Here is a 26064-nt window from a genome sequence, read left to right on the forward strand (position 1 = left end):
TCTACTGGGGAGTAGATTCATCCTCCACTAGTACACCCCTGACACCCAACATGACTTTGAGAACAAAAGGAACAGAGCAAATTGAGACTCTTCTATCTCTACAGAGCTGTACTTGATAACTGCTGGAATGGAGATTTAAAGGGAATACTGGAGGAAGATTGATTGATTGTTTGACTAAATACTTTTACAGTTGCAAATAGTAGGCCCTACAGTACATTTCTTTGATGTTTGTTGGTAGGGGAGTCCACATTTTGGTGACATAGCAGTAGAACGAATTTGTCCCCATGCCGAATCTGGGTTGAGTGAGAGGGGTTAGGTGAGTTCTGGGTGTGAGGCCAAGTACATTGATTACAGTACAAGCCATGACATTGGATGCAGTGCTCCAGGGACTGACGGGCATATATGGTGGCGTTCAGAACAGGTGAGATCTGTAATCGGTGTAGGTTCTTAGCTGTACTGTAGCTCATGTAATTTAGCTAGTTTTAACCTGGACCTTCTCTTGCCTCAAATAAATGAACTCATTGGGAATCATTTGGAGTGGATATAAAAACTTTGTAGAGCACCACTCTACCCAACCAAGTAGTGAATAGTGATGCCCACCAGCAAGTTCAGACTTTAAGATGTCCAGGAGGGGAGTAAAGTTGGCACTGTACATTTGTTCAAATATGGGTTATATGAACACCCAAATAAACAGAACCAGAGGGGACCAGCAAAATGGGAATGGGTCAAGGGCGTGTGGGACAGTGTGGAGTGAAGTGAACCCAGTGTCATGGCATGGCCTTTAATTTGGAGAAGTTAATCTGCTTTCTTGAGAATACAGGAAAGGACAGAGGAAAATTCAAACAAATTGTAAGAGAAACTAATTAACTCCAGAAGATGGCAGTAACAGTAATGCAACACAAATATGAATAAGAAGAACAATAAATGCCTGAGTCAAGTACATGGCTGAGACTAAGCTCTATTTTCGTCCATGCTAAACCCCTTATCCCTAAACTACTATATTTTGAAAAATATTTTTGAATAGTTAAAATAGCCAATCTACATCGACACGACTTGTAGCTAATTTAACTATTCAAAAATGTAAAAGAAAAAAGGCAAACGGCAAAGTAGTTTACACATAAGGGGTTTAGCATGGGTGAAAAATAAATATATATATATATATATATATATATATAATATGTGTGTATTTTTATTTTTCATTTAACATGTATGACATAAAATAAATGTATACTGGCTCTTTCTGATTGGATGAAACGGGTCTTGGAAAACGGACACGTGATTCTATCGTCATACCCAGAGACCTATGCGTCATACCCGGTAGAATGACCAATGTTGTTTACTGTTGCTAACAGAGGTGAGTCCACTGTGGTGAGAGTTTATGAGTAGTTTATTTGTTTTTCCCAGAAATGTTTTTTTTAATACAATTCCCTGCTGTCTGTTATGTATCTGCCTGTCTGACAGTTATAGGAGTGCTCAGAAAGCGTTACAAATGGCATGTTGGCTTTAGACAGCTAATAGCTGTTAGCCTGTGTGCTACTACAGGGCAGGCAACTTTTTAGTTTACATTTTTATGCCCGTGTAAAAACTTGTTTCTCCTGTTTGTTTGTTAGGAGGACCAATGGCATCCTACTTTGATGAACATGATTGTGAGCCTACTAACCCCGAGGAACAGTACCGGCAGAATGCACTACTTGAATTAGCCAGGTGAGAGAAAATCCTATTTCGAATAAAGTAATTGTCCAACATTAAATGACCAATTTCAATGGAGCCTTTCCGCTTTAAGAATGTTAGTAGGCTGGCAAGGTAAAGTTCTCTAGCCGCAATAATATATATTTTTTATAATGGGTTGAATCTAGACTTGCAATACTCTCTATTGACATCCCATTGATCCAAATAGAAATGTCAGATATTGTTGTATTAAATGACACTAAACTCACCAACATTGCAGCTGTAGGGCGAGCTTCAATCTGTAAAGTGATTGTTTCATAAAAATCCACCGTAGACATGTTATGAGCTACTTTATGTCAAGTACCACCTGTTTCGAATTTGCACATGATGCAGGAGACAGAAGCATGATGTGTTAAAGAAAACGAATGCTTCCAAACTCCAACATCTTTCTTGACAGAAAGTAGCTCATAACATGTCTACGCTATGGTGGATGTTTATTAAACAAACGCTTTGCAGATTGAAAGAGGATAATTCAAGCTTGCCCTACAGCTGCAATGTTGGTGAGTTTAACGTAGTTTAATACAAGCAGATCGGAAATTTCTATTTGGATCAATGGGCTGTCAATGGAGGGTATTGCAATTTGCAACTCTGGATTCAACCCATTATAAAACATCTAGTGTTGCATATTGCGGCTAAATGTACTCATGTCTCCAGGTTAGACGTGACAATTTGTCAAAATGGAAAAATAAAATTTGAATATAAATCTATGTATTGACAGACTGGTATTTCTCTCTCTGTGAAGGTCTTTGATGCAGGGCTTGGACATTGACTCAGGGGCATTTGACCTATCGGATTGGGACCAGCGTCTTCCACCTCCAGCAGCCAAAACTGCAGTACAAACCCTCTCAGTAGTCATCATCTCTCCAGATCAAGCAGGTGACTCGGCAGCACAGAAACTGACCTCATTCGCAATTAACCTTATTATTTTTGTAATGCTAAAGTAGTCCACCACACACTGAAGTTGATGAGTCATTATAGAGTTAATGAAACTGCTAATTCATATTCATAAATCAGAATGATCAGAAAATCTGATAGATTTTACATTGAAGGGAGTATACCAATACGCTTATACACATGTAGAAGGGAGTTCCAACCGCGCCTCTAGCCTATAGCAGGCCAGTCTGGTGCATCTCAGAAGCAGGACAGGTTACGTGCGAAAAAGAAGGCACTGGAACAGCTCAGACAATTTAGGCCCTAGGTTAATATAACAGGGTGAAAATAAAAAGTGACAACGTTTCGATGTTTAAGTTACATCTTCGTCAGGTCATGATCTGACGCAGATGTAACTTAAACACATGTATATACGCTTATACACATGTATGTACTGTGATTGATTGCAGAATTGTTTCCACATACAGCCCAGCTTCATCAGGTTCAATCTGTCAGCAGTGAAGCAAGTGAAAATTCCCCATAGTGTGTCGCAGTCGCAATATCCTGATATTCATTTAGCCATCAGTTACAGTAGTGCTCCACTCGCCACCAACAGTGCGAGTCGTGGTGGCTGTTGTGTGGCTTCCAGAACACAGAACTGTTCTGTGGCAGTATGTAATGCAATATGTCCTTCAGATGGGTTTTTTGTGGGTCAGGGTGCCCTCCTGGACCAAACAGACTTCTGGTTTAGTAGTATGCAGCTACTGTAACAGTTTAAAGAATACATAGAATTGTATGCAGCATTTTAAAATGGGGGTTGAGTGTATTTGAATATGTTTTGAATGTTTTTTATTATTATAAATAAATCAAATATATGTACTTATTGTTATTACTATTTCATCATGGTGACACAGAGACTCGGGTCATAACCTGTGCAGATTGAGCTATTCATCCAAGTGCGATGGCATGTGGTGTGTCTGTTCGGGAAGTAATTTATTATGTTGTGAGCAGTGGTCGTGTTGTTGGTCATGAGTGACACAGCTATACGCTATATAGTGCCTGTATAGCGTAAATTAACCACGGTAGTATTATTATTATTATATAATTTTGTGATAAATTACAAGATATTGCAGATAATTGCACTAACCTAACCTAGCCGACTGTGAGTTTCCTTACCTGGATGGCATGTATGTCTTTTGCCAGAGGAAATTTCGCAAACCATGCCCCATAGCTGTACGTTTTCTCATCACTGGACAACAAGGCATGCATGCCAAAAGAGTGTCGCCTAAGCGAGTGCCTGCCCAGAGCAGCCGATGACCTAACAGCTGACTGCCTGTCTGAGTTGATAAAACATGGTGGACATAATAGTATATCACCTGTTTCCAAATGTTAGTGGGCTAGCTAGTAGCTAGCAAACTATGTAATGTAAACAAACTGGCTACATTTGGGCAGACATCGCTTCCACCCAACACAGGAGGACAGTGTAGCCACTAACTAGTGAAAACTATTTTGTTTGCAAAATGTTTTGGTGCAAAAGGCATTGCATAAACAGGTGAGGCTGGGGCATGCATTCCCAACTTGCATCGTTCCTGCATGCACCCAAGTTGGTGCATGCAGTTCAAAAATGTCCACAAAGAGAATCCTTGGATAAGTCCACCTGGGAAGTAAATGTTGGAGGTTATGATTGTAATTCTGTGTTGACTGTCTTCGACTTTCGACAGATCTGTTGGCCTGATAGGTGAACTGCAGAGGGTCTGACCTTCAGATGGGCCAGCACCAGTCTCACAAAGATCTTAAGGCCTTAAGTGTGTCTCAGAACTCTCCCAGATGTCCTGACTGTCCAAACTAGTTCAGGACGCCTGTCCGAAACAGATTTTTTGTTCTGACATTGGAAGGAGCATGTATTGTCCTTCAATCTCCACATAGAAAGATTAATAGGAAAGACGTGAGAGAAAAGGGATGACATGCCGAAATGGTCTTGAGTTTAGGACAAGTGAACTTTGAGAGTCAGTTAATACATTGTTGTTAACAAAGTATAGATTAACAGAATCGGGCATAAGCCAGATTGGTTTTTAAATTGACGTTTGAGGAGAAAAGTAATATCCTGTATAGAATAGTGGTTGGATATTGCTTGCAATCTCACAATAGATATGTATTACGATACAGAGGCCACAATATGATATATCGATATTAATATTAATCGATTATACGTTTATTCAAAATAATGACTGTGTTGCACAAATACAATAATTCACTTTCAGGACCACAGATATCTTTAAATTAAAATAAAATGTGTAAACTTCCTAAAAAGGGGTCTGGGATCGTTTGTCAACACTGCGTCACTCGTATATTTCCATATCGATACAGCAGCCTCTCGATCGATTCACCTATCGTCCGGACTTTCGATATATTATATTATATATATATATATCAATTAATTGAATGCACCACTAGTATAGAAGCACATCCTCCTGTTTTCATCCCATTTAAGCAGCTAATATGCTGAATGAGATCTGACTGTAATGATGATGATTGGCTGTTGGAGGCTTGTTATTCCAACCAATAGAGTGTACATATTTGCGAGGAAGATGGTGAATTATAGGTAAGCAAAGTCAACATGGTTGTTGTTTTTCTCACAGATAAAGGGCTGAAGTGTCCTGTGTGTCTGCTGGAGTTTGAGGAGCAAGAGTCAGTTCGAGAAATGCCCTGCAAACATCTCTTCCACTCAGGATGCATCCTGCCCTGGTTGGGGAAGGTAAATCTCACACAAAGTTGTAATTCTTGTAAGATATCAGACAAATCATACTTTGCGTTGATCATTGAATTATGCCAAGAAACCTAGGTTGCTCTTCTTTATTTCACAATGCTTCTTGTCATCGTTTATTCATTGTCACCACCACCGTACAGCGAAACCTTGGACTTTTGGTACACAGCAGGACATAATTATGTAAACAAATATATCAATGTTTTTGTTTTTGGCCCACTTTTGCATGGTAAAAAAAAAGAAACAGTGTTGTGACCATCCAATGCAACTTGGAGTAGGTGGGATTTGAGGTTGGAGTGGCTAAAACCACGTACACCACAACTCTAGTTCAATGTTAGGCCAGCAATAATCTATTTTTATTGAGGCAGACGGTAGGGAAAGCCGATGGGCAGACATAATGCAGTAGGTGGATGTGGGCTCTTAACTTTCTATGGAACCCTGTTTCTGTGGGGGGTTTTTTTAAACTCGCCATAATCATATGGTTTCTGGCACTATGTTCCCTTTTCAGTCATATCTTTTATATGCACAATATTCCTTTTTCAATCATAGACCAATTCCTGTCCTTTATGTCGCCTTGAATTGCCAACCGACAATCCAGAGTATGAAGAATTTAAAAAAGACAAGGTTAGTCTGCAAAAGCTGCCTTTACTGTACAACTTTATTTCTTGTGTTTTCTCTTTACTTCTGCGTAAATTCGTTCTTGTCAGTCCCTTGTGTGACTAAACTAACTGATTGTGGATGTTTCAGGAGAGAAGAAAACAAAGGGAGCACAGACTAGAGGACCTACATGGAGCCATGTACACATGACATTTGAGATGTCAATCTTAAGGTCAAATTATACTTCATCACACGACCCTTTCTACAAGTTGACATGTTTTTCACCTGAACATAGATCATTTTCGTTGAGCAACAAAAGGGTTGTGTAATGCAATGTAGATTAGTCCTTAGTGCAATTCCAATTCATGACATAGTCTGCAGTGTTTCCCACGGAATTCCCTGGAGATGTTAAGTACAAAGGAAAGAAATTTAGGAACATCCATCTGTAAAAATGTAAATGTGAGAAGGCCCTATTTTAGATATCAGGTAGGACACGTGGTTATTTTTCTTCCACTTGTCTAGGTAGCATGAATTTCATTTTTCCCATGATCCCTTCAAAGTGATAGGGTTGCATAACTGTGAGATTTATTTTACTTTTGCTTGCATTCAATTCGAATGAATGAAAAGTTTTTAAGATTTCTTTTTTTATATAACTATGGATGCTAGACATTTATGTACAAACGGGTATTCTGCTGGAATTTGTTTCCCAAAGAAATTAAAAGTATGATTTGTGATTGTACAATACAAGGAATTCCAAGTCTGTATGTATTAGAATTTAGTCTTAACTGTTACTTTCTTTGCCTTAGTATGCCTGAATGAGTTTTATTTTCTTTAGCTAGAAGAGTGCAGAGAGAGGAAATTGTCCAAATCAGTCCAAAGCAGAAGTATGGTATATTCATATACAGTAAAGGTCTCAAAGCATATTGGTGGCTATAGCCATAGAAGCCAACAAAAGAAAGAACTTTTGCAACACTCAGCAACCTTAATATAATTTATTGACTCCTGAATATATTAAATTAAGGTGGTTGTGTGTGTTGCCTGCCTGTTCTTTCTTTTGTACCACAGTGATGTCTTGTTGCCAAATGTACCAGTACCAACAAAAATACTGAATCGTATAATTTTCCCTGCTGCTTGTTCTGACTTTTGGTGCACTGTCAGGAGTATATGAGCTACACATAAAAATATCTAAACCTATTTTCAAAACATCAAGTTGCTCGTTCCCTCAAATGTAATGTAATGAGTTATGAAATGGATAGAATGTAAGTATCTCTGTCAAATGAACCTGTAGCTATGTCAATGAATGCATTTTAATTATTGCCCAGGGTCCCTCTAGTGGTATAATTTGGGCATGCAAAAAGAACCAATGTACAAGCATTTATAATTTGTTTTATTCCATTGTTTTAATATAAATCTCTGGCAAAAGAAAATACCTAAATGATAAACAAATCATACATACTGTATGTACAGAAGTAATTTATATATATATAAAAAGGAAACAAAATATTCTGTGTTGCCTTGTTAACTTGTTTTTGGGGCTTCATTGGTTGTCCTCAGTTTTCCATCAAATTGAGTCAAGTGCACATTTTACATGGGGGGGGGGGGGGGAAGATAAGTGTTACAGACATTTGTTTTCCATAGGGTCCCATTAAGCAGAGAAATGACATGTTGACAAAGCCAGTTGTAAAGCCACTTTTGTTTTGGCCTGTCCAGTGGAAGATGGAAGAGGTTTTGTCACAGAATTAAATTTGACTGTGTACACAAGCTGCCAAGTGAAGTCTTATGATTATTTGACTTCGTTTTACAGAATGGTGAAAATAGGCTACAGCAGAAAGCAAGATTCTACAAAACATCTGGCACAGGATGAGGCAGGATAAGGCCAAAAGAATCAAAGAACATTGTGCATATACAGGACCTAGAGTTTCTATCACAGTACATGAAACCAACCATGCACATCACATCCAACGTATCTCACCTATTGCCAGGGGCCAGATGGCTGAAAACGTTAAGATGCATCAAAATTCCAGTGCAGATTCCAATCTTTTCTTGTTTTTTGGCAAGAGTAGGAGTTTGAAACACCATCTTTGACACAGCTGTTCTACTTCAGGTTCCTACACAGAGAAAATCTGATTTCTATATATATTTCTAGACTGTTTCTAGGACTTATGTTGAAATAGCACAGGAATTTTGAGAAGGTATTTGGGAAGAAACTGTTCTGTTGCATACTCTCGTATGAAGTGTAGACACACTTCATTTCACATCTTGTGATATTTGTTAGAAGAATAACTTGAAGCTGTATAGGCGATATGGTAAATGCATGCATTTCTATAGCACCCTTATCCAAAGTGCTTTACAATGTGCATTACATTCACCCATTCACACACCGTCACTGATGGTGGAGGCAACCATACAAGGCATCAACTTCATAATCAGGATCAGTTAGGGGTTCAGTGTCTTAATACGAGAGCCAGGGGAGCTGGGGATCGAACCATGGGTTCCCAGGTACCCACTCTACCTCCTGCTGCCGAAACCAGTATCGGCATACATCATATTAAACACTGACAAACGTCTCCAAAATCAATCAAAAAACAAAGTTCTGGGAAAAAGTATAAAGGGGGTGGGGGGATTTGTAAGAACCCTGACTTCCATCTTCACTGATATTCACAGAGGTAGCTGAAATGACAACGTAAATGTATATTGCTGGCATCCAGTGATTTGACATGTTATGAATCAATACTACCAACAGGTTACCCCTGACATTCGTCACAGACATGATTGACCCGACAACAAGAATATCCACACATCATTCGAACAGTGGAGGACTTGCATCCGACAGTGTCTCCTCAAGGTGGTGCTATTTTTTTGCAATTTGAGTTAGAAATGTGTGATCATTTCACTTGTCATGATAAATGACAGGTGCATTGTATAAAGGTCAATGACAACCATTCACCTGTCTTGGAGTGTATGCAGGCTTGCATTCTAACCAAACACTACTGATAAATTGTCTGGTTAGGCGTTCCAATGAGTGACATTATAAAACCTGTATACACTCAGGCATGTGATTGGAGACAACCAGTATTGCTTCTTTGAACACTGTATTTAGAATTCCATGATCACATCATGCACACACACACACACCCAAAGATTAATGGCACAAGGTCTACAGCAGAAGTATCCATCTACGCGCCAATGAGAATGGAGTGGCAAAAGTAAGGGCGTTTTCATACCAACCCAAAAACAAAAAGCTGTGATTTGACTTGATTGGAATAAAAAGCTACCTAATCTTTGGCCCTCCCATGGCACAGGATTAGATACCTCTGTTCTACAGGCAGCATCTGTATTTCCAGCCCAAATGGTTACTACTTCATATTTCTATCTTTTAAGTTGAGATCATATCTCAAATAAGGCTTCCAAGGGTCCAGCCTGGAATCTAAAGCAGTGTTTCTGCACTGTAATATCAGTGTGGTATTAATCTACGAGTTAATAACAGACTATTGGTTTACCCTTTTCATAACCACTAATACAACTTCAGTAGAGGTTTGGTTTTTGCTCTAGTCATCTGAAGGGACCAGTTCAGATAACCAGATTAATACATTTAACAACCTTTTGGAAACCGTAGTCTAATTCCCCAGGACTGGTGCTGACAACCACTGAATTAAACGTAATAGAAGTAGGTCAGTTCAAGTATCCTATCATAGAAATAAACATCCCTGGGCGCGACCTCTCCTGGATTACAAAGGCATCAGGTTACTGCACCAAAAGTAGTGTCAATGAAAGGTACAGTACATACAGAAACATCACAGCACAAGACTTTGAAAGACAATGGAATGGCGTAAAGGAAGGGATAGCACATTAAAATATCAATGAGAGTCGTAAAGCAAGTATTGAAAGCAGTGATTGAGATTGAGACACATGTTGGGCAATGTCCTGACATGAACAAAAAAGGGTTTCATTCCAAAACGTAACACTTGTGTATATATGGTTTGCTGACTGAAAATGATCAAGCAATATTTAAAAAACACTATTATTTCCTCAAAAACAGCGGTTGACATGAGGTGCTTGCAAGCATTTTGTAAAACAGATGTCTATTTTTGTGATGAAACTCTCAAATTCAGTGGTTCATTTGAGATAAAAATCACCTGCTTGTATGGGGGGGTCTACTCCAGATATCAGACAGACATTGTGCACACAACAATTGCCAAGTCAAATTATGTTATTGATTTTTCACCTCATCATTTGGCAGTTAATTTATACTTGATTGACATGTAAAAAAATTGTCCATGTATGTATAGCCCCTCAAAAGGTACATAACTGTTCACTACCACGGTATTTGCTTCTTGAACATTCAGTATTTTCTATTAAGATGCTTTTACAGTACAAACTTAAAAAGAGTACTCTATTCTCTCAAAGTGTGGCGTGCGAGTGGTAGGGTTGGGGGGTCACGGTAAAATGGTGGCTGTGGCAAGCATTGGGATCTCGTGATAAAGAGTCTGGGGGGAAATAAAAAAGGAAAATAAAAAATCTTTGTGGCTCAAGGAAAGTTCTCTCTTCATATTATTCTGCTATGAAGATCACGGATAAATTGTGAATAAAAGCCACAACAGCCGAACAAAATGACACCTGTTGTGGAAACACAACCTGCTGCAGAGTCACAGGTCGGTGTCTCAAGTCAGTGGCCATCTTGGAAAACATTCGTTACGACTAGTATCCCACAAACCTTCTCTTCCCAGGTCCACCCACACATTCAGCGTTTCCTCATGAATCCCCTACAGCAGATGTAAACAGAGGTTTGACAGGAATGGCTGAACAGAATAGCCTCTGACAACACAAAAAACAAAAACAAACAAACGTAAAAAAACGGACACAATTATCGTGCCAAGTCAAATTCTTGGGGTAAAAAAACTCCTCCGTTCCCACATGCCATAAGGGAGATCTACATTTCCCACGAGAGTTGTAGCTTATAGGTGACTTTGTGGCATCTATGTGATGACCGTCGACTACAACCACTTCTTTTGGTGCCTGGCAGAGCAAGCTACAACATGGCTATGCTCTCAGGGGTGCAGTTGAGATGAGTGGATGTGCTGCTTCCACCGGGCGACTTCAGTGGGCCCTTGGAGGTACCACCAAGTGCCGTGGCCCTGGCCCCAGGTCCTAAGATAACCCCTGAGCCATGGTGAAGGTGGTGTTGGAGGTGTGTCTGTAGCAGGCCCACCATCAAGGTCTCGCTGGTGACTGTGCCAAACTCATAGGTGAAGGTGCCATAGAAGACCAGGATGTCGACGGTGAAGACCCACTCGCAGATGGCCGCAGCGTGCTGCAGCACAAAGCTCTCGCGGATGAAGAAGATACCGCCTAGAGGAAACAAGTTAAGGAACAACTCCCTGGTGCAAAACAAATGTGACATTATGCCTGTTGATGGTAATGCATTTTGACCTCTGCCACAGGTATTCCAAGCAGTCATGGGGAAAATCCATTTGATGTTTTCTCTCAGTTGTATAACTCTATCTCAAGACAAACTGCTACTTATAAAGGTTGAAGGCAATTCCCACTCTTGGGAAAAAATAGTAGTCGTACTCTATTTGTACACAATCTTCTACCATTCTACCATGTGTTGTATTGTCACATTTCACTGTTTTTTTTAAATTATCAACATGGATATTCTTTATATTCATGTTGTGAACTGCACCAGGACACCATGCCTGTCAGTTCTCTATATGGAATTGAATAGGACGGTGTAGTATACTGAGGCATTGTCACTGTAGTGTAGATCATGTTATTAAAGCTGGGACAGGCTGACAGGTCCATATGCTTCCTTTAGTACACAGCATCTGCTTTTACATCCCCCCAGCACAGCAACTGTAGCACATAGAGTATGAGGAGGAGCAGAAGGACCTCAAAGAACCTTTGCACTCATGCAAGGGGGTGTCATGTTTTATTAATCACCTAACAGTGTTTTATGCCCTTTTAGAATTTATTTCCCAAGATGCATTTGTCATTCAACTCAACAATTTATTTTAAGTTCTAATTTAGTGAGCTCTAGTAATGGAAATGTGTTTTGTAAAGGCCATTACTCACCATGCAATATGGATGAACTAAACTAAAAAGCAATGTGATTACTTTTGGTGATGCCTCACTCATAAATTGTATTTGTGCTGGAATTTCTTTTATGTTCATCGCCTCGATATAATCGTTCTCAGTATGCATGTACTGTACTCATGACACAAACAGCAGTTTAAATTCATGCAAATGTCCTTAATCTGTGCATACAAGTCATAATTTGTAAATCACTAGTTTGACATTATCAACATTATTCTAGTCATTAATTTGCCCAACCCACCAACATATCCTGTAACAACATACTTCACTCTTGACAGCCCCCACCACTCTTCTCTGCGGAGCAGGAGAGAAATCTGCCTAGTCATCAATAAACAGGAATATAGGAGTGACTTCAAAGAGATGAGTCATGGGCATGATTCGATGGTTTCTCTCTCACACTCTCAAAGACACAAGTCATTACTTTGTTACTACTACTACAGGGGTAGTAAATAAAATGTTCGGGCAAGTGGAGTTTGCTTCCAGGTTGCCCGACGAGCAACTGCATCCCGTCTTCATTAAATATTATTGGCTATTCATGAAGAACAAAGTTTCACAAAAGTGACTATTGTCACTCGGCAGTTATTGATTGGATTTACTTAGAACATGACCTGATGTGCAAGTGCCTCTGAGACACAACAATTTTTCTCATATTCCAATCTTTACCCACAGGAGCACATCTTACAAGGGGGAAATACAAAGTACATTTTTCTTAATACTTAGTTTTAAATACTGATACAGAAAACTATAAGCATAGTCAGTGATCACTTGCTACCAATGGTTAAAATACAAATCAGTGGTTCTACATAGTCTTTTAAAAACAAAATTGTCACTATACCATAGTAGCAGAAAATGTACCCCTCTGGTGGCCTTTTTGGACATTGTTTTAGCATTGCCTTACATTTGTATACTATTTTGTTTTCCCATTCTCATTATTACCTACCTACCACACCCTTGTTGAGTTTTGTTTCAGTGATTGCCTTGATTTGTTTGTATGTCTTTCAGTTGGTGCTGCGTTCTTGAGAGTTCTTTACAGGTACAACAGATCTAGAGATGTCTTTTAAGGTTCACTCTCTAGTGTTAGACATTTTGTTTTTTGAGGGGTGCTAGTCCCTCCTATGTCCAGCTTGTAGTGTGTGTGAACAGAAACTTTTGATAATGAATGGCCATTTTTACATCATTGTCCCAACACAAACATTAAATGCCATTGATAATGAATGGCCAGTTTTGAGTGTTTGTGTAACACAAACATTAAAAGGTGGACATATATGATGTGATAGGCCAGAATGAGATGATGTATGATTATGTAAGAGCGCCCCTCACTTCACACAGGGGTGATTTTTTTATGGTGCACTGTAGCTAATAGATTTTTTGCCTTTTGGTATCTTCTGCGCTTTTTTGCTTAAACAAATCTTCTCCATAATACAAATTTCTCCACCCCTTTGCATTTTGAGGGTTCCCAACCCTGACAGAAAAATATGACTGTCAACTAACATTATCACTCTCTGTGGATTGTTCACAACCAGAAACATAGGTGATATTAGGTCTAAAACTACATTAAATGCACACTGTGTCCATTGATGCAGTAGTGGTTGAAAGCTGATGTACGACTGAATCCAACCTTTCTCTTTTACCTCATTAAAACGTACAGCCTCCTCAACCGTACCACTGACTCACGTTGATGAGTGAATACATATTCATATACCCCCTCTTGGCTTTCCCATTTCTTGTCCCAGGTGGACACAAAAGGATACTGAGTACAAGGGAGATCATGGCTCCAATTGCGAGCGCAACACGGAAGTGGGCCATCCAGTAGTCGAGGGCAGTCACCGCCACACGGTAGGTGAGCACACATTGCAGGCACACAAAAAGAAGCCCTGCCGGGAAGGCCACACCCGCACCCACGTAGTGGAGAGACTTTGCGTGGTCAACCTGCCAGCAAAAACATAAAATATCATTACAAAATTGTGGGCTACAAATGTTAAAAGGATTCTATTTATATCATTGTACACGATACTGTCTTTACATTTAGCTGATCACACACCTAGAGTTACTGAATGTGACAGTAGAATATGTTTAAATTCATCAGTAAGCAATAAGCAATAATGCAACAGTCAGGAAGCAGAGAGTTCAGGAATACGGAAATGTGTCTGAAATAACCTGACCACAAAGCCAATCCAAAGTTATACAACCGGTTCTGAAAGGGTGTGATAAACACCAAAGATTTTCTTTTTAAATTAAATTTGAAGAGAGGAAAGAAAACAGGTACAGGCATACACAATGAAAATAAACATATTTCAAATTCTCTGCCAGCTTAGTGGCTTGCCTCCTTGCCTCGTTTTTAAAATCTTAACCCTGCACGCCATCACCAGCCACCATTAACAAAACAAAAACCAAAAAGGAACAACAACAATAATGAAATACAACTTAAATATACATATACATTTTGTAAATGAACAACAAATAATTATAAATAATCAAATTAATCTCTCCCAACCCACTCTGTCATAGGCCTGAAAAGAAAAAGACAAAATATAGCAAAAGTTCAACAAAGACCAAAAAAAGGAAAATATAGTTGTTATTATGTAATGCTAGTTATATAGTAGAGGTCCTAACTTGATAGAGAATATGGTTCCAGCTGTCTATTCTTTGATAATTAGCACCATTTAATCTAGCTGTAGAAATTATTACAACATCACTTAGTAACTGTGATTAAAGGGCAGAGAATGTGGAGCTTTCCATCGCAGCCAGCCAGAAATGTCTCTGAATTGTATACTTAAAGTTTAAGAATCATCATCATAAAGGAGCAATAATTTTGGACAACAGGGAATATGTTTTTGTAATACTTTATATAAATAATTAGTCATCTGTTCCCAGAAACCTTTGACTGTGGGACACTCCCACATCATGTATAAAAGTACCAGTTGTATTTAAAGAACAAAGTGTACAGTTTGGCGATATAGCAAGTCTCATTCTATAAGCTTTCTGAGGGGTTAAATATGTTTTATGGACAACATTTAAATAGATCTGCTGCTGATTTGGGGTTTTTCGGGATGCCATAATAATATTTATAATTCCCCAAACTCTGGTCCAATTAATAAATTGATGCTGATGTTGTAAATCTGTGTTCCAGGACAGGTATTAATGAAGTACATCTTTGGAATAGATCTTTATAAATTATGGAAACGTGGCCTTTGGATAGACCTGCAGTTTTCTTTTAAATTAAAGTAACTAAAGGGTGAGAGGTGGTTGAGTCCAGGGAACTCCATAGGCCTGCATAACAGAGCTGCAAATACAAAAAGAAGGAAGTAGGTCTGGTACACTGAAATGATATAACTCCTTCAGATCTGAGAATGATCTTAAACCATTATCATCACCAAGTACATGAATGCCACAATTGGATCACGATTGAGCTTCAAAACAGCGACCTCCACTACGCAATAAGGGGTTATAGAATAAGGGAGTCTGTTCATGCCACTTAGCCCAATTAAGTAATTTTTCATATTTACGCATAGAGATATGGCATGCAATATTATCGGGCCATAACGCAATCTACACTGCTTTAACGGAATATCTATGACGAGAATGTCCTGTAAACTAATGGGTGCCACAATATGTTTTTCAAGTGATAAGGCTTGAAAATATAACTTAGAATTTGGTACAGCTAGACCGCTTCTCATTCTGTAAGGTAGAAAGTTTAACCCGAGCTTGCTTGCCTCGCCATATACATTTTGAGACAGCTCTATGCAAATTCTCCTAATGAGCATCATTGTGGATCATAGAACTACAAAAGTTTACTCGAGGTAAAATATTCATTTTAATAATAGAGACTCTTCCGGAAAGGGAGACAGGTATATTACACAATCGATTGAGATCGTACATGATTTACCTAATGGTTCTATTGTAGTTTACAATAGAGGGAACCCAATTGAGGGAAATATATCTATACCCAGATATTTAAATTGGGATACAACCGGGATCTCATGGTCAGGAATAGAGTTAGGAGTCATTTTTAGATAAATTAGTGCTGATTTGGTCCAGTTTATTTTATATGATAAAATGAAATGCCAGCACTCAAAATTATTATTTACCTCTGACAAGCAGACAATGTACGCATTTCGGCCTGGTCGGCCTTCCTCAGCGTTGACAACGCTAAGGAAGGCCGACCAGACTGCCAAATAGCTTGTGCTATAGGGATAAAATAAAGATCAGATCAGAGCTTCAAACGGGACAAGACGCTCACCTGAAAGTTGCCCACCATGACCAGGCCCACGGCATTAGTGCAGCCTGACACCAGGGCGCTGGTGTTGATCCAACAGCGATGACTGTGCTCTATGACCTGGGCGTAGCGCAGCAGACACACCATCACCACTGAACGAAAACATCAGGCAGGAAACCTTTTATAGTATTTATTGTTGATGCATGTATTCAGGTTGATAATTACCACTGGAGGATGACATGTATTTTAGTTTTAGGCGTTTATAGAAGAAGGTATTCCAGAATAATTACAATGATTGCAACAGCAGAACAAGACCATAACAGCCTCCTGGTCTGATATTTTGCTATCAATTTGAAGTTTGGAAAGAATGAAGCTGCACACATCACAATGCCATGCTCAGTTGCAAAGCCCCCCTATCAACAAAACTGTCTGTTTGTGGGAATTATGACTGTTGTGGTGACAGTCTATGCATGTCTATGGCATGTGACATGTCTTTATAAATACTCCACCTGTAGGAATAAGAACATGTGTTCCTCGAGTGAACCCCTTCCATAAATCAAACAGTCCATTGTGACCCAACCCGGCATTTCAGGCTTGTCATGGCTGGAGGTGGTTCTATTTCATGATGTCATACATGAGCTGTGACTTGACAACTTTTTAAGGGATAGATAGACACACATAAGTGAGGGAATAAGATGGACCCAACAGAAAGGGTGATCCAAAGAGTGAGTGAATTGTGAGACAAAAAATGTAAGAGAAGGAGGATGTAATTAAGCGCAGGGTTGGGAGAACGTGGCACAGAGATTATAGATGATAAACAAGACTGCAAGGCCAGTAATAAGGGAAGGTCAGAAACGATGGGGGAAGGGGAGAGGAAAGAGAGAGAGAGGAAGGAAGAGGAAGAAAATCCACATCTATTATTGATAGCCGAGTGCCAGCTATTTAAAGGCCCTCTGTAGGCTCTGAGGTTTAGTGGCTAGCATGTGAAGAAGTCATACCAAAATGAATGATGTCTAGTGGCTACAATAGATTTTTAAATGGCTGTACACGACTGTAAGTTCATGACAGACAAGATGATAATACTTGTTACTTACTATTATACTTTATGGTATACATCTTTCTCTCTCTCTCTCTCTCTCTCTCTGAGGTGGATGACACGCAGCAAAGGTTGTCTGGATCGGGATTTGAACCCGCGAGGCTGGCATTGCAGCCTCGGGTGCCCGGACCACCACGCCCGTGAGGTTAAGATATTTTATGGTGATATAGACACAGTGTTTACTACAGTGTTATAGTAGGTGTTTCTATGGTTCTAAAGTACAACTACCTTCTAAGGCTCTAACTTCACTTAAGGCGTATTATCATTAGTGTGTGTTTGCGCGTGCAGGTGCAAAAGAGATATAAAAGAACACTGAATCTTATAATACACAATAACAAGCACATCATTTGTGATAAACTACCACCAGTTCTCAGGTGTATGTACAAACAGTAAAACATTGCATTAAAAAAACGTAAATGTTAAATACCAATTATCAGTAACAGTAACAATGTCTGCCATGACTTTTAATACAAATTGTATGACCTTTCAACCAAGGACACAGAGCCGGAGGGCCGGCAGAGTGGTTTATACTAGCCGCGGCATGTGTGGTTGCATATTATCATTGCATGGAATCAGTCCAAGGGGTTTCACAATGGGAAACCAAATTCTGCAATAACTGTGACGCCAGAACTTTGAGCCTGTCACAACATCTCACAATTTACCTTTGGGTGCAAACCCACTCTCTGAGAAACACTAGGACAGAGTATGGATGCCTTACCCATGAAAGCTCCCACGTTGCCAATGAGGCTGAACAGGCAGCTCTCTGGAGGGAAGGAACCACACTTACTGCAGAACACAAGAAGAGAGTGGACACAGAACATCAATCATTATAACAAAGGAAACCCATCATTTGACACACAAATCCATAACTCAATATTTACATCACTAGATTCCCATTACCAGTTCAGCACTATTCTGTTACTTTGCACTGTATGCGAGGACCATGTCTCCCTTCAGAAACACAGAATGTCACTTATAATGAAGGGGGTGCCCCCATATTTGTGGAACCATTTTAACATATTAGACTGGATATCTAATCAGGTTTATTAAACTATAATAAAGAATAAAATGTCGTCTCAAGGCCCTTGGAATCTTCTTCCTAACCTTCTGGGCCTCTTCAAACAGATCAGTTAGGAGGTCTTGCATTCACTACTTTGTGTGTCTGTGTATGCACCTAATCTAACAAACTACTACGCCAATCTGTCATATTTCTTGTGCACGCTGCCAGGCAGTGCTGCACGATTCTTGCTCAAATGTGAATCTCGATTTTCCTCCACAAGAATTGAGTTCACGATTCTCACACGATTACCATTTCTTTTCCATCAAAATATTTATCGTCTTTAGTCTGTAGTTACTGAACAAAGTGAACATTACTACATTCAAAATGTTGAGTCAAAACTCAGAAATGGACAAAATCGGTTCGGCGTGACATCTCACACCTCAGAAACTACAGCTCCCAGAATGCAGCAGCAAGATTGCTGCTCGTTACCTGATTAGGAGCACCTTAAAAGGAATGGAGCTTCAGTCATTCAAAACAAACACCAGATGCAAACAGCAAAGACTACTCTTGGGTTCTACCTCCAAAGACGCCAATGGTCGGTGATATTGTATTGTTTTATTCACACTGTTTGATGTGGTTAATACCTGGCTAATTGTATTTAGTAGGTTCACACATTAACACTGCAGTATAGCTGTCATTAACTTACTTGGTTTAATTTATGTTTAAAAGTGTCTTTACAAAAGAATAAGACTAAATTAGACATGTTAAAATGATTTAAGAATTTAAGACTACTAAAAATGTGGACAATTCATGTTAAAGTTTAAAATGCCTTGTTCAATTAGAGCTGATCTACAAGCTTAAAGTTCAGCTATTTTCTTTAACTACTTATTCACTTTAAAATGCTAGATGTTTACTTGACTTGACTCATTTATCCAAGCTTAAAGGTTAAAGTGTATAATTTGTTTAAGATGTTGACTGTAATAAGTTAAGACATTTAATGTAGGCATTCATTGTTTAAAACACTTCTTAAAACTGTTTAAAATACTTAATTATTTGAAAATATATTTAATGTTTAAAATTGAGTGGTTAAAAAGAACCTGTTTGAAAGGATTATCATTTGTTTGGCAATGTTGTTAATCTTTTGTTTCTTTGTGTTCGAAGGTTTTCAACCTAATTGAAGAACCAACCAGTCAACAAAAGCAACTGTGCAAAAGTTGAAAATAAAAGTTGACTTTGAGTTGGATCTTGGGAGTTGTTTCCTTAATGTCCTTTGGAGTGGAATTAGAGTTTGACTTTACACAAAATGTGGCAGTACTGTGGCTTTAAACAGACAACATCGAAGTGCTTGACTTAAAACTCTCTTAAAGTCTCTCGTAGCAAAAACATAAGTAACTCTAATTAATTGGACAGTTTCTTGACTTTTTCCGATAATTGTTGAGCAATATTTTTCACATCGCTCAACGACAAAGGTCCTGTCCATGCGCCATAAGCCAAGCCAGACTGAAATGCCCACTCTCTATTTGTATTGTAAAAAGCACTTGTGTGCTCAAATAAATGCCAGTAGTCAAACACTGCAGATTGAACACATAAATTTTATACTGCATGTGCGCTAATAATGGCCACAAATCTGCCATAAAACAAGGCGCGAAAACAAATCACGTCGGGCGGACTTAGGTCACAGACAATTGCTTCCTGTGTTGTTGTGGACATAAGAGAGTGAAAGGAACATCTAGAGGAAGAAGGAAAAAAACAGCAGACCTGATGAGAGGAATGTCCTGAATGGTGCAACATGTCTTGGGGAAGCCGGGACGTGGCATCTCCTCTGCACAAGTCACATTGTAAGACCTGCAACCAAGAAATAGCTGAGTTTAGTTTATATTAAAGTGACTATGTTAATACAATATAACTTTGGGCTGTTCTATTTGGTCTCCCTGTTCTCATATTGAGATATTTAGATCTTGTGTATAGGTTTGACACAAACATTGACCTGAAGGTTTAAATTTAAGTAGTACAGTACTAAGTTCCGACACGTGTTTGTTTTGGTCATTAGACCGACAACCTACCTCTATCCCTAACATAACCGCAAGCACGGGAGCAGCGCATGTTCAAGTGGTAGTCCGACTGCTGTCGGACTAATGCTCCGGCGGAATAACGTTCGGATCCCCAGAGCAAGCACGCAGGCTCTATTACTACTCAGTGGCAATTGTGCATGTTCAAATCCGGGGTAGAAGAGGATAGTTATGACTAACTTTAAACAGGGATCTAGGGAAGTTTTACTTTACAAATGTGAGACTGCATAAGCTCTTGTGTGGATACTGGTGGAGTATCCAGCTAGAATCAGTTGCAATTTCCTGAAGTAGCGTAAATCAGTACATTGTGTCGACGACCTTACAGGCATATGCAAAGGCTAAAATTATGTAATTTAGTAATGTAATTCTATAGCATATTATGTAGACATGGCATTCTATAGTTATAGAATACTTATAGTTTCATTGTACAGATATTCTACTGTTAGACAGATGTTGGGTTCTTGGCTTACTTATGATCCTTGATGACTATGTATTTGATGTATTACCATGTGTTCTTCTTGCTTAATGTAAATCACTCTGGATTAAGAGCATCTGCTAAATGTGTCCGGGTAGCTCAGTCGGTAGAGCTCTCGCCTTTGGACAACAACTTCATGGGTTCGATCCCGGGCACCGCCAACTCCGCGTATGAGTAGCACAGCCTGGTGCAGCAAATCGTGCGGGAAGTACTGGGAGCTGATGGTAGGTGTGGCGCTCCACCTCAGCAATCCATCTCCCAGGGGTCTAGCGCATTGTAACGGGGATAGACTCTCACGTGATACCGGCTGAAGCCCTACACACACCGTCTGCGAACGCCACGCGTCAAAACAGCCGCCTCCGTTATTTTCAATGAACCTATCCCACACCGGCGGCGTCCGACGCACGTTCACGCATCGCCTGACGCTCCGATACGCCACTGTTCTATTTTCCAGGCGTTGCCGCGCAGCAACACCTGTGCCGCGTCGCTGCACACCCGGTGTGTGTTGGGCTTGACACAGACAATAAGCCACTACCGACCTACTTCTAAATGCCTAAATTGTGTGTAGGGAGTGGGTGAGAAACAGACGGAGATCTGTGATTTTGACGATGGATGTTCAATTAAATTCTGTCCCAACTACATATTTTATCCCCAAATTCCTAGTCTAGCGTACTTTTGACAATAGACACCTCAGCATTAGGTACTGTATGCGTTACATACATATACTGGTAAATGTGGGACAACTGCACCATACAGTACTTCCCTATAAAGGACGTGGGAAAGACTTTCCACTGCCAATGCCAGCAATTTGTGATACTTTTGTTCTTCAACAGATCTCAAAATAGTGTCCGACAGGTAAATACTTTTCAAGTAAGTCATAGTGTTGTATTCTAGATAGCCAGGACAAATCATCAGCATATTCCTGAGCAGACTTTGGGCCGTAGTACTTGCGCGCTCTGCTACTTGTGTGCAACAATTAAGTAAGTAGGCACTTGACAGTGCAGTTCTAGTTACCGGTATAATACACTTAATTAGTCAAATACTGTTCATTAGAAGTCATTAGAACGTTGAACTTAATACTGTGACTGTCAGTATCCCACATTAATTAAACATTAGAAGACAATAGTGCTTCGAATTCAAAGGAATTAAATTGGGTAAGATTGTTCTAAAGGTAAACATCCAACACATCTGTTGATTCTACATCCTGGTATGAAGTCATCACTCACCAATTCTCGACAGGACAAACATGGTGGTTCATCACAGCCATGGCATAGCTGGAGAGAGGACAGAGTCAAAATGAACAATGTTAACAAACACAAACCAAAACTAGAAATGCACTCTGTCGAAGTGCCAAGTACTGCCGACCTCTACGAACTTACGATCAGCCCCTCTATAAAATATATATATACCTACCTTGAAGTGTACCTTAGTTATGTCACCGTCAACAGCCAATAAGGGACCACCATTCTTACCGACATACATACATACATGTATACATACATACTGTACGTTACCTTTACCCACCCAACATTGAAACATATCTTAATTACGTCAACATCAACAGCATACCATGTACGCATACCATGCATACCACTTTTCATCCAGCCAATCACACTACTTGCACGCTCTGCTTGCGCAAGTTCGTCTCTTCTCCATAAAATTGAAGCTGATGCTGGGTAGTACCACACAGACACACAGTGCTGATGTCATATCAATAACATCATAGAATGAAAGTACTCTGACAAACAGGCACATACTGACAGACAGATAGACAGAGTGACAGACACACATACTGTAAACCTGACGTACTATGTGAGTACTTATGTCATAGCACTTCCATCATAGACTGGCCTGCCCTCCTAATACTTTGAATGCCCCATACAAAAGCTCTTCCCGCTGTGCAACCTGAAAGCAAACTCCACTTGCCCGAACATTTTATTTACTTGCCACGGGCAGTCGGGCAGCCGGTAGTGTCAACCTCTATATATCTATAATGCACTGAATCTGTGTGTCTCTGTTGACTTCAAACTTGGCGCGTGTCTATCGACGAGGTGCCAAGTGGGTTGGATCATTGCCTGATGGTCGGACGTAACTTGAATAGTATGTCTGTGTGTGTGTGTGTGTGTGTGTGTGTGTGTGTGTGTGTGTGTGTATAAACGAATCCACAGAGGGGTGCCCTGGGCGCAGCCATTACTGAGGTGTAATCAGCACTGATTACCTGGCCAACAGGGCACTGCATCCTTGGAGCAGTGCCCTGTTTGGCGAGGTGTAGCTGATCAGTGCTGATTACTCCTCATTGGGAGTAATCAGCACTGATCAGCTACACCGTCTATTTCCGCATTTTTTCGCTGATTCAGCATTGGACACCAAATTTTGGTGTCCAAATGCGGAAGTGCAGCTGGGCTTTAACATTGAGCACTTGGTTGCACGGGGTTTCCTCGTCAAGAATCCACGGGTCCGCCTGCAGTCCTTCCTCTTACCACTAGGGCCCAGCGCTTCAACATTGGAGTGCCTAGCTGGCCCCTTGAGAGCACCCCTCTGTGGTTAGTCTACATAGTTGCGTTTGTGTGTCCTCTGGCTCTGCGTCTCTCGAGAACCGTCTGATTGACTTCAAACTGGTCAGAGGTCAGCAAGTCCACAAATCTATGTCTATCTATCTGTCTATGTCCCTTTTATGCCTGTAGATCCTTATGTCATCAGTATGACATCATAGTCTTGACATGATGGACTGGCCTCCAAGTAGTAGTACTAAGAAAAATGGATATTGCACTACCGTACTTACATACAGAACGCATGACATGACATGGACGCCATGGCGTCCAAGTACAGGGGTTGACACTAATGGTGTGCAGCGTTCACACGGGCAGATGAGATGCGCTGTGAGTTGATTTGGAGCAGCTACATGCATCATTGCGTCTTTGCAACATCATGCCGAAAGTTTTATTTACCTGCCAGGGGCAGGTGGGCAACCCTTAATGTCAATGCCTGAAGTACTATGATAATGGTTACTGGCTGCACTAATCACTCTCACAACGGGTACATAACCAAGTGGCATGCATTCCCAACAGGCATCGTCCTAGAATTAATAAATAATTAAACTGATACTTACACTATCCATATTCCTGTGATGGAAAAAGCAGATAGGCTGACAGGCAGGACAATCCAGGCAGTCATTGGGCTGGCAGTGAGCTGGCTGTGTCCAAAGCATGGAGGGGGTTCAGGGGCTTCAATAGACTGAAGAAGTGAGGTGACAAGGGGGAAAGCAGGTAGGGGATACTAACAGAGAGGGACAGACATGGACAGGGACACTAACAGACAGGGACACACACGAGGGAGGGGCATGTAGAGGACTGGGGAATGGCACACCACTTCTGCTGCTCCAGCGAGCCCTGCAACCAGCAGCAATCTGAACAGAGAGTTTTGTTTGTTTGTTTATTTTCACCTACAAACACAAAGTCAATAAAAAATGTGAACGAGAATCTCCAGGGGCTTAAGAAGTGGCATTCTCCAAGAACATCTGTACATTCACAGGGCAAAAACTACATCAGAGACACAGAAGAAATGAGAAGAAGAAAGACAAATGCAGACCAAAAGACAGAAATCGACAGAGAAACAGAGAGCAGGAGAAAGACAGAAATAATAGTGAGAGAGAAGTGGACAAGAGGGGCAGACAAAAACAAAAGCCCTAATCGTAAACCACAAGCAAGATCGTTGTTAAGACCTCTTTATAACACATGGACAGCTGCATTCAAGGTATAAAAGGTCATACAATCCTGACATGGATAGATGTGAAGCATACATTGAGGAGAATGTTGACTCCACCAAGGTCAGGTCTGTAGCAAAAAAACATGGGCCAAGACTGGCAGTATCATTTTCCACAGTATACAGTTACAAATCTGACCTTCGCCAAAAGCGATTCATAGGAATTTGTCTGAAGTGAAGCCCAATAAATAGAAGCCCTAGTTCTCTAAGCAAGGTCACACTCCGCCATGAGGTAATTTAAACCACAAAAGCGTTTGCATCAACATGATACGTCATAAATCCATCTATTACATATTGTTTTGTTAGAGACAGGAGAAAATATTTGTAATATGTGTTTGTGCAATGTGTCTCTGACCCTGCCCTTCTCGCTGGTACTGTTTGCTGCTGGTAATCTAATTTGGGTAAGTTAATGCAAAATAATTTAGTTTAGATAGTATTTCATAAAACGTTTCATAAACGAAAGGTATACACCATTGTTTATTAATAAAATGAATGAGCATTATGAGTGTGCTACTATTTTTTGTATCGCCTAATTATTCAAATTTGGTTACATTTGGGCATTTAGGCTTGTTGTTTGAGGAGGTATTGGCATGTTGAACATTCTCTTAAAAAATGCCTTGTGGGTTGTTAGTTATCAGTGGGGTCTCTTTCTACCATAGTGAAAAGTTAAACCCAGCTCACTACTTGATTGGAAGAAATTGACCATAATGGCTGATTCATTTATTGATTTGATTACCAGGTCGCCTGTTAATCATATCAGAAACTTGTGTCATATAAGACTTGTGTGTCTAACCTTAGCTAGTGTTAGGTGAAAATAGTGATAGTACGGTACGTAGCTTAATGAAGATACAATAAAACACGTTCTTTCTTGGAATCAACTTCCTTTATTTACGACCACCAACGTAACGTTATGTGAACAGTGAACACAATGCTGCTGCAGCAGGTGTAACATTTTGTAACAAACCCGCTCATTGAATACGTTACAATGTAATAACAAGCCAATGTACACTTTACAGGTAAACTCTCCAAGAACAGGATATTATTTTGATCTAACCAGAGAGTGAATATAATTTAGCTGGTCAACTGTAGTTAGCCAGAACCCTACATTAACGTTAGCCCCCGGTTAGCTGGTTAGCTTGCAGCTATACTCGTTTGTTTGGACCAAGACAGACACCCCCAGCCCGTTAATTGACGCTACACTGAACGACGAGGCTCGTCGAACATACAGACAGGCATTCTGTGCATACGGTCAACAATAGCATTTATATAGTCATTTACATGAAGATCACTTTTCACCTACCTACCCCGATCCCACTGTAACCACCACCACCACGGACCTGAACAACCTTGGTTTCCCTTTAAAAACTCCCCTTTATTTCAGGGCCCACTCCAGC

General features: G+C 40.1%; 2 protein-coding genes across 3 annotated transcripts; one reads left to right on the plus strand and one right to left on the minus strand.

Annotated features, from left to right (window-relative positions):
• Nucleotides 1-1302: 1302 nt before the first annotated feature.
• rnf181 (ring finger protein 181) lies at nucleotides 1303-6703 on the plus strand. Its single transcript, XM_080766671.1, has 6 exons — nucleotides 1303-1354; nucleotides 1611-1704; nucleotides 2471-2604; nucleotides 5238-5353; nucleotides 5912-5986; nucleotides 6110-6703. The coding sequence occupies exons 1-6, from the start codon at nucleotides 1330-1332 to the stop codon at nucleotides 6167-6169; spliced, it is 504 nt and encodes a 167-aa protein (XP_080622797.1). The 5' UTR covers nucleotides 1303-1329; the 3' UTR covers nucleotides 6170-6703.
• A 622-nt stretch (nucleotides 6704-7325) lies between these two features.
• LOC308317560 (transmembrane protein 150A-like) lies at nucleotides 7326-26064 on the minus strand. Of its 2 annotated transcripts, none has more exons than XM_080766670.1 (8): nucleotides 25975-26064; nucleotides 24018-24314; nucleotides 22135-22182; nucleotides 20123-20209; nucleotides 18083-18150; nucleotides 16293-16420; nucleotides 13804-13981; nucleotides 7326-11308 (listed from the first exon to the last, which is right to left on the minus strand). In XM_080766670.1, exons 2-8 carry the CDS (start codon nucleotides 24080-24082, stop codon nucleotides 10989-10991), a joined length of 894 nt encoding a protein of 297 aa, XP_080622796.1. In that variant the 5' UTR covers nucleotides 24083-24314; nucleotides 25975-26064; the 3' UTR covers nucleotides 7326-10988. The 2 variants fall into 2 exon arrangements, with proteins under 2 accessions (XP_080622796.1, XP_080622795.1); XM_080766669.1 differs by having other exon boundaries at nucleotides 25971-26027.

This window comes from Protomyctophum bolini (genome assembly GCF_963924005.1).
Source record: "Protomyctophum bolini genome assembly, chromosome: 6".
NCBI lineage: Eukaryota > Metazoa > Chordata > Actinopteri > Myctophiformes > Myctophidae > Protomyctophum > Protomyctophum bolini.

Excerpts from the sequence above, each read along its gene's own strand:
- rnf181 (XM_080766671.1), top strand. The coding sequence starts at position 1,330 with ATGTTGTTTACTGTTGCTAACAGAG. Across the intron at positions 1,705-2,470 it reads GCACTACTTGAATTAGCCAG|GTCTTTGATGCAGGGCTTGG; the intron begins GTGAGAGAAAAT and ends CTCTCTGTGAAG. Across the intron at positions 5,987-6,109 it reads AAGAATTTAAAAAAGACAAG|GAGAGAAGAAAACAAAGGGA; the intron begins GTTAGTCTGCAA and ends TGGATGTTTCAG.
- LOC308317560 (XM_080766670.1), bottom strand. The coding sequence starts at position 24,082 with ATGACTGCCTGGATTGTCCTGCCTGTCAGCCTATCTGCTTTTTCCATC. Across the intron at positions 20,210-22,134 it reads GTTTGTCCTGTCGAGAATTG|GTCTTACAATGTGACTTGTG; the intron begins GTGAGTGATGAC and ends TCTTGGTTGCAG. Across the intron at positions 16,421-18,082 it reads CAACGTGGGAGCTTTCATGG|TGGTGATGGTGTGTCTGCTG; the intron begins GTAAGGCATCCA and ends GTTTTCGTTCAG.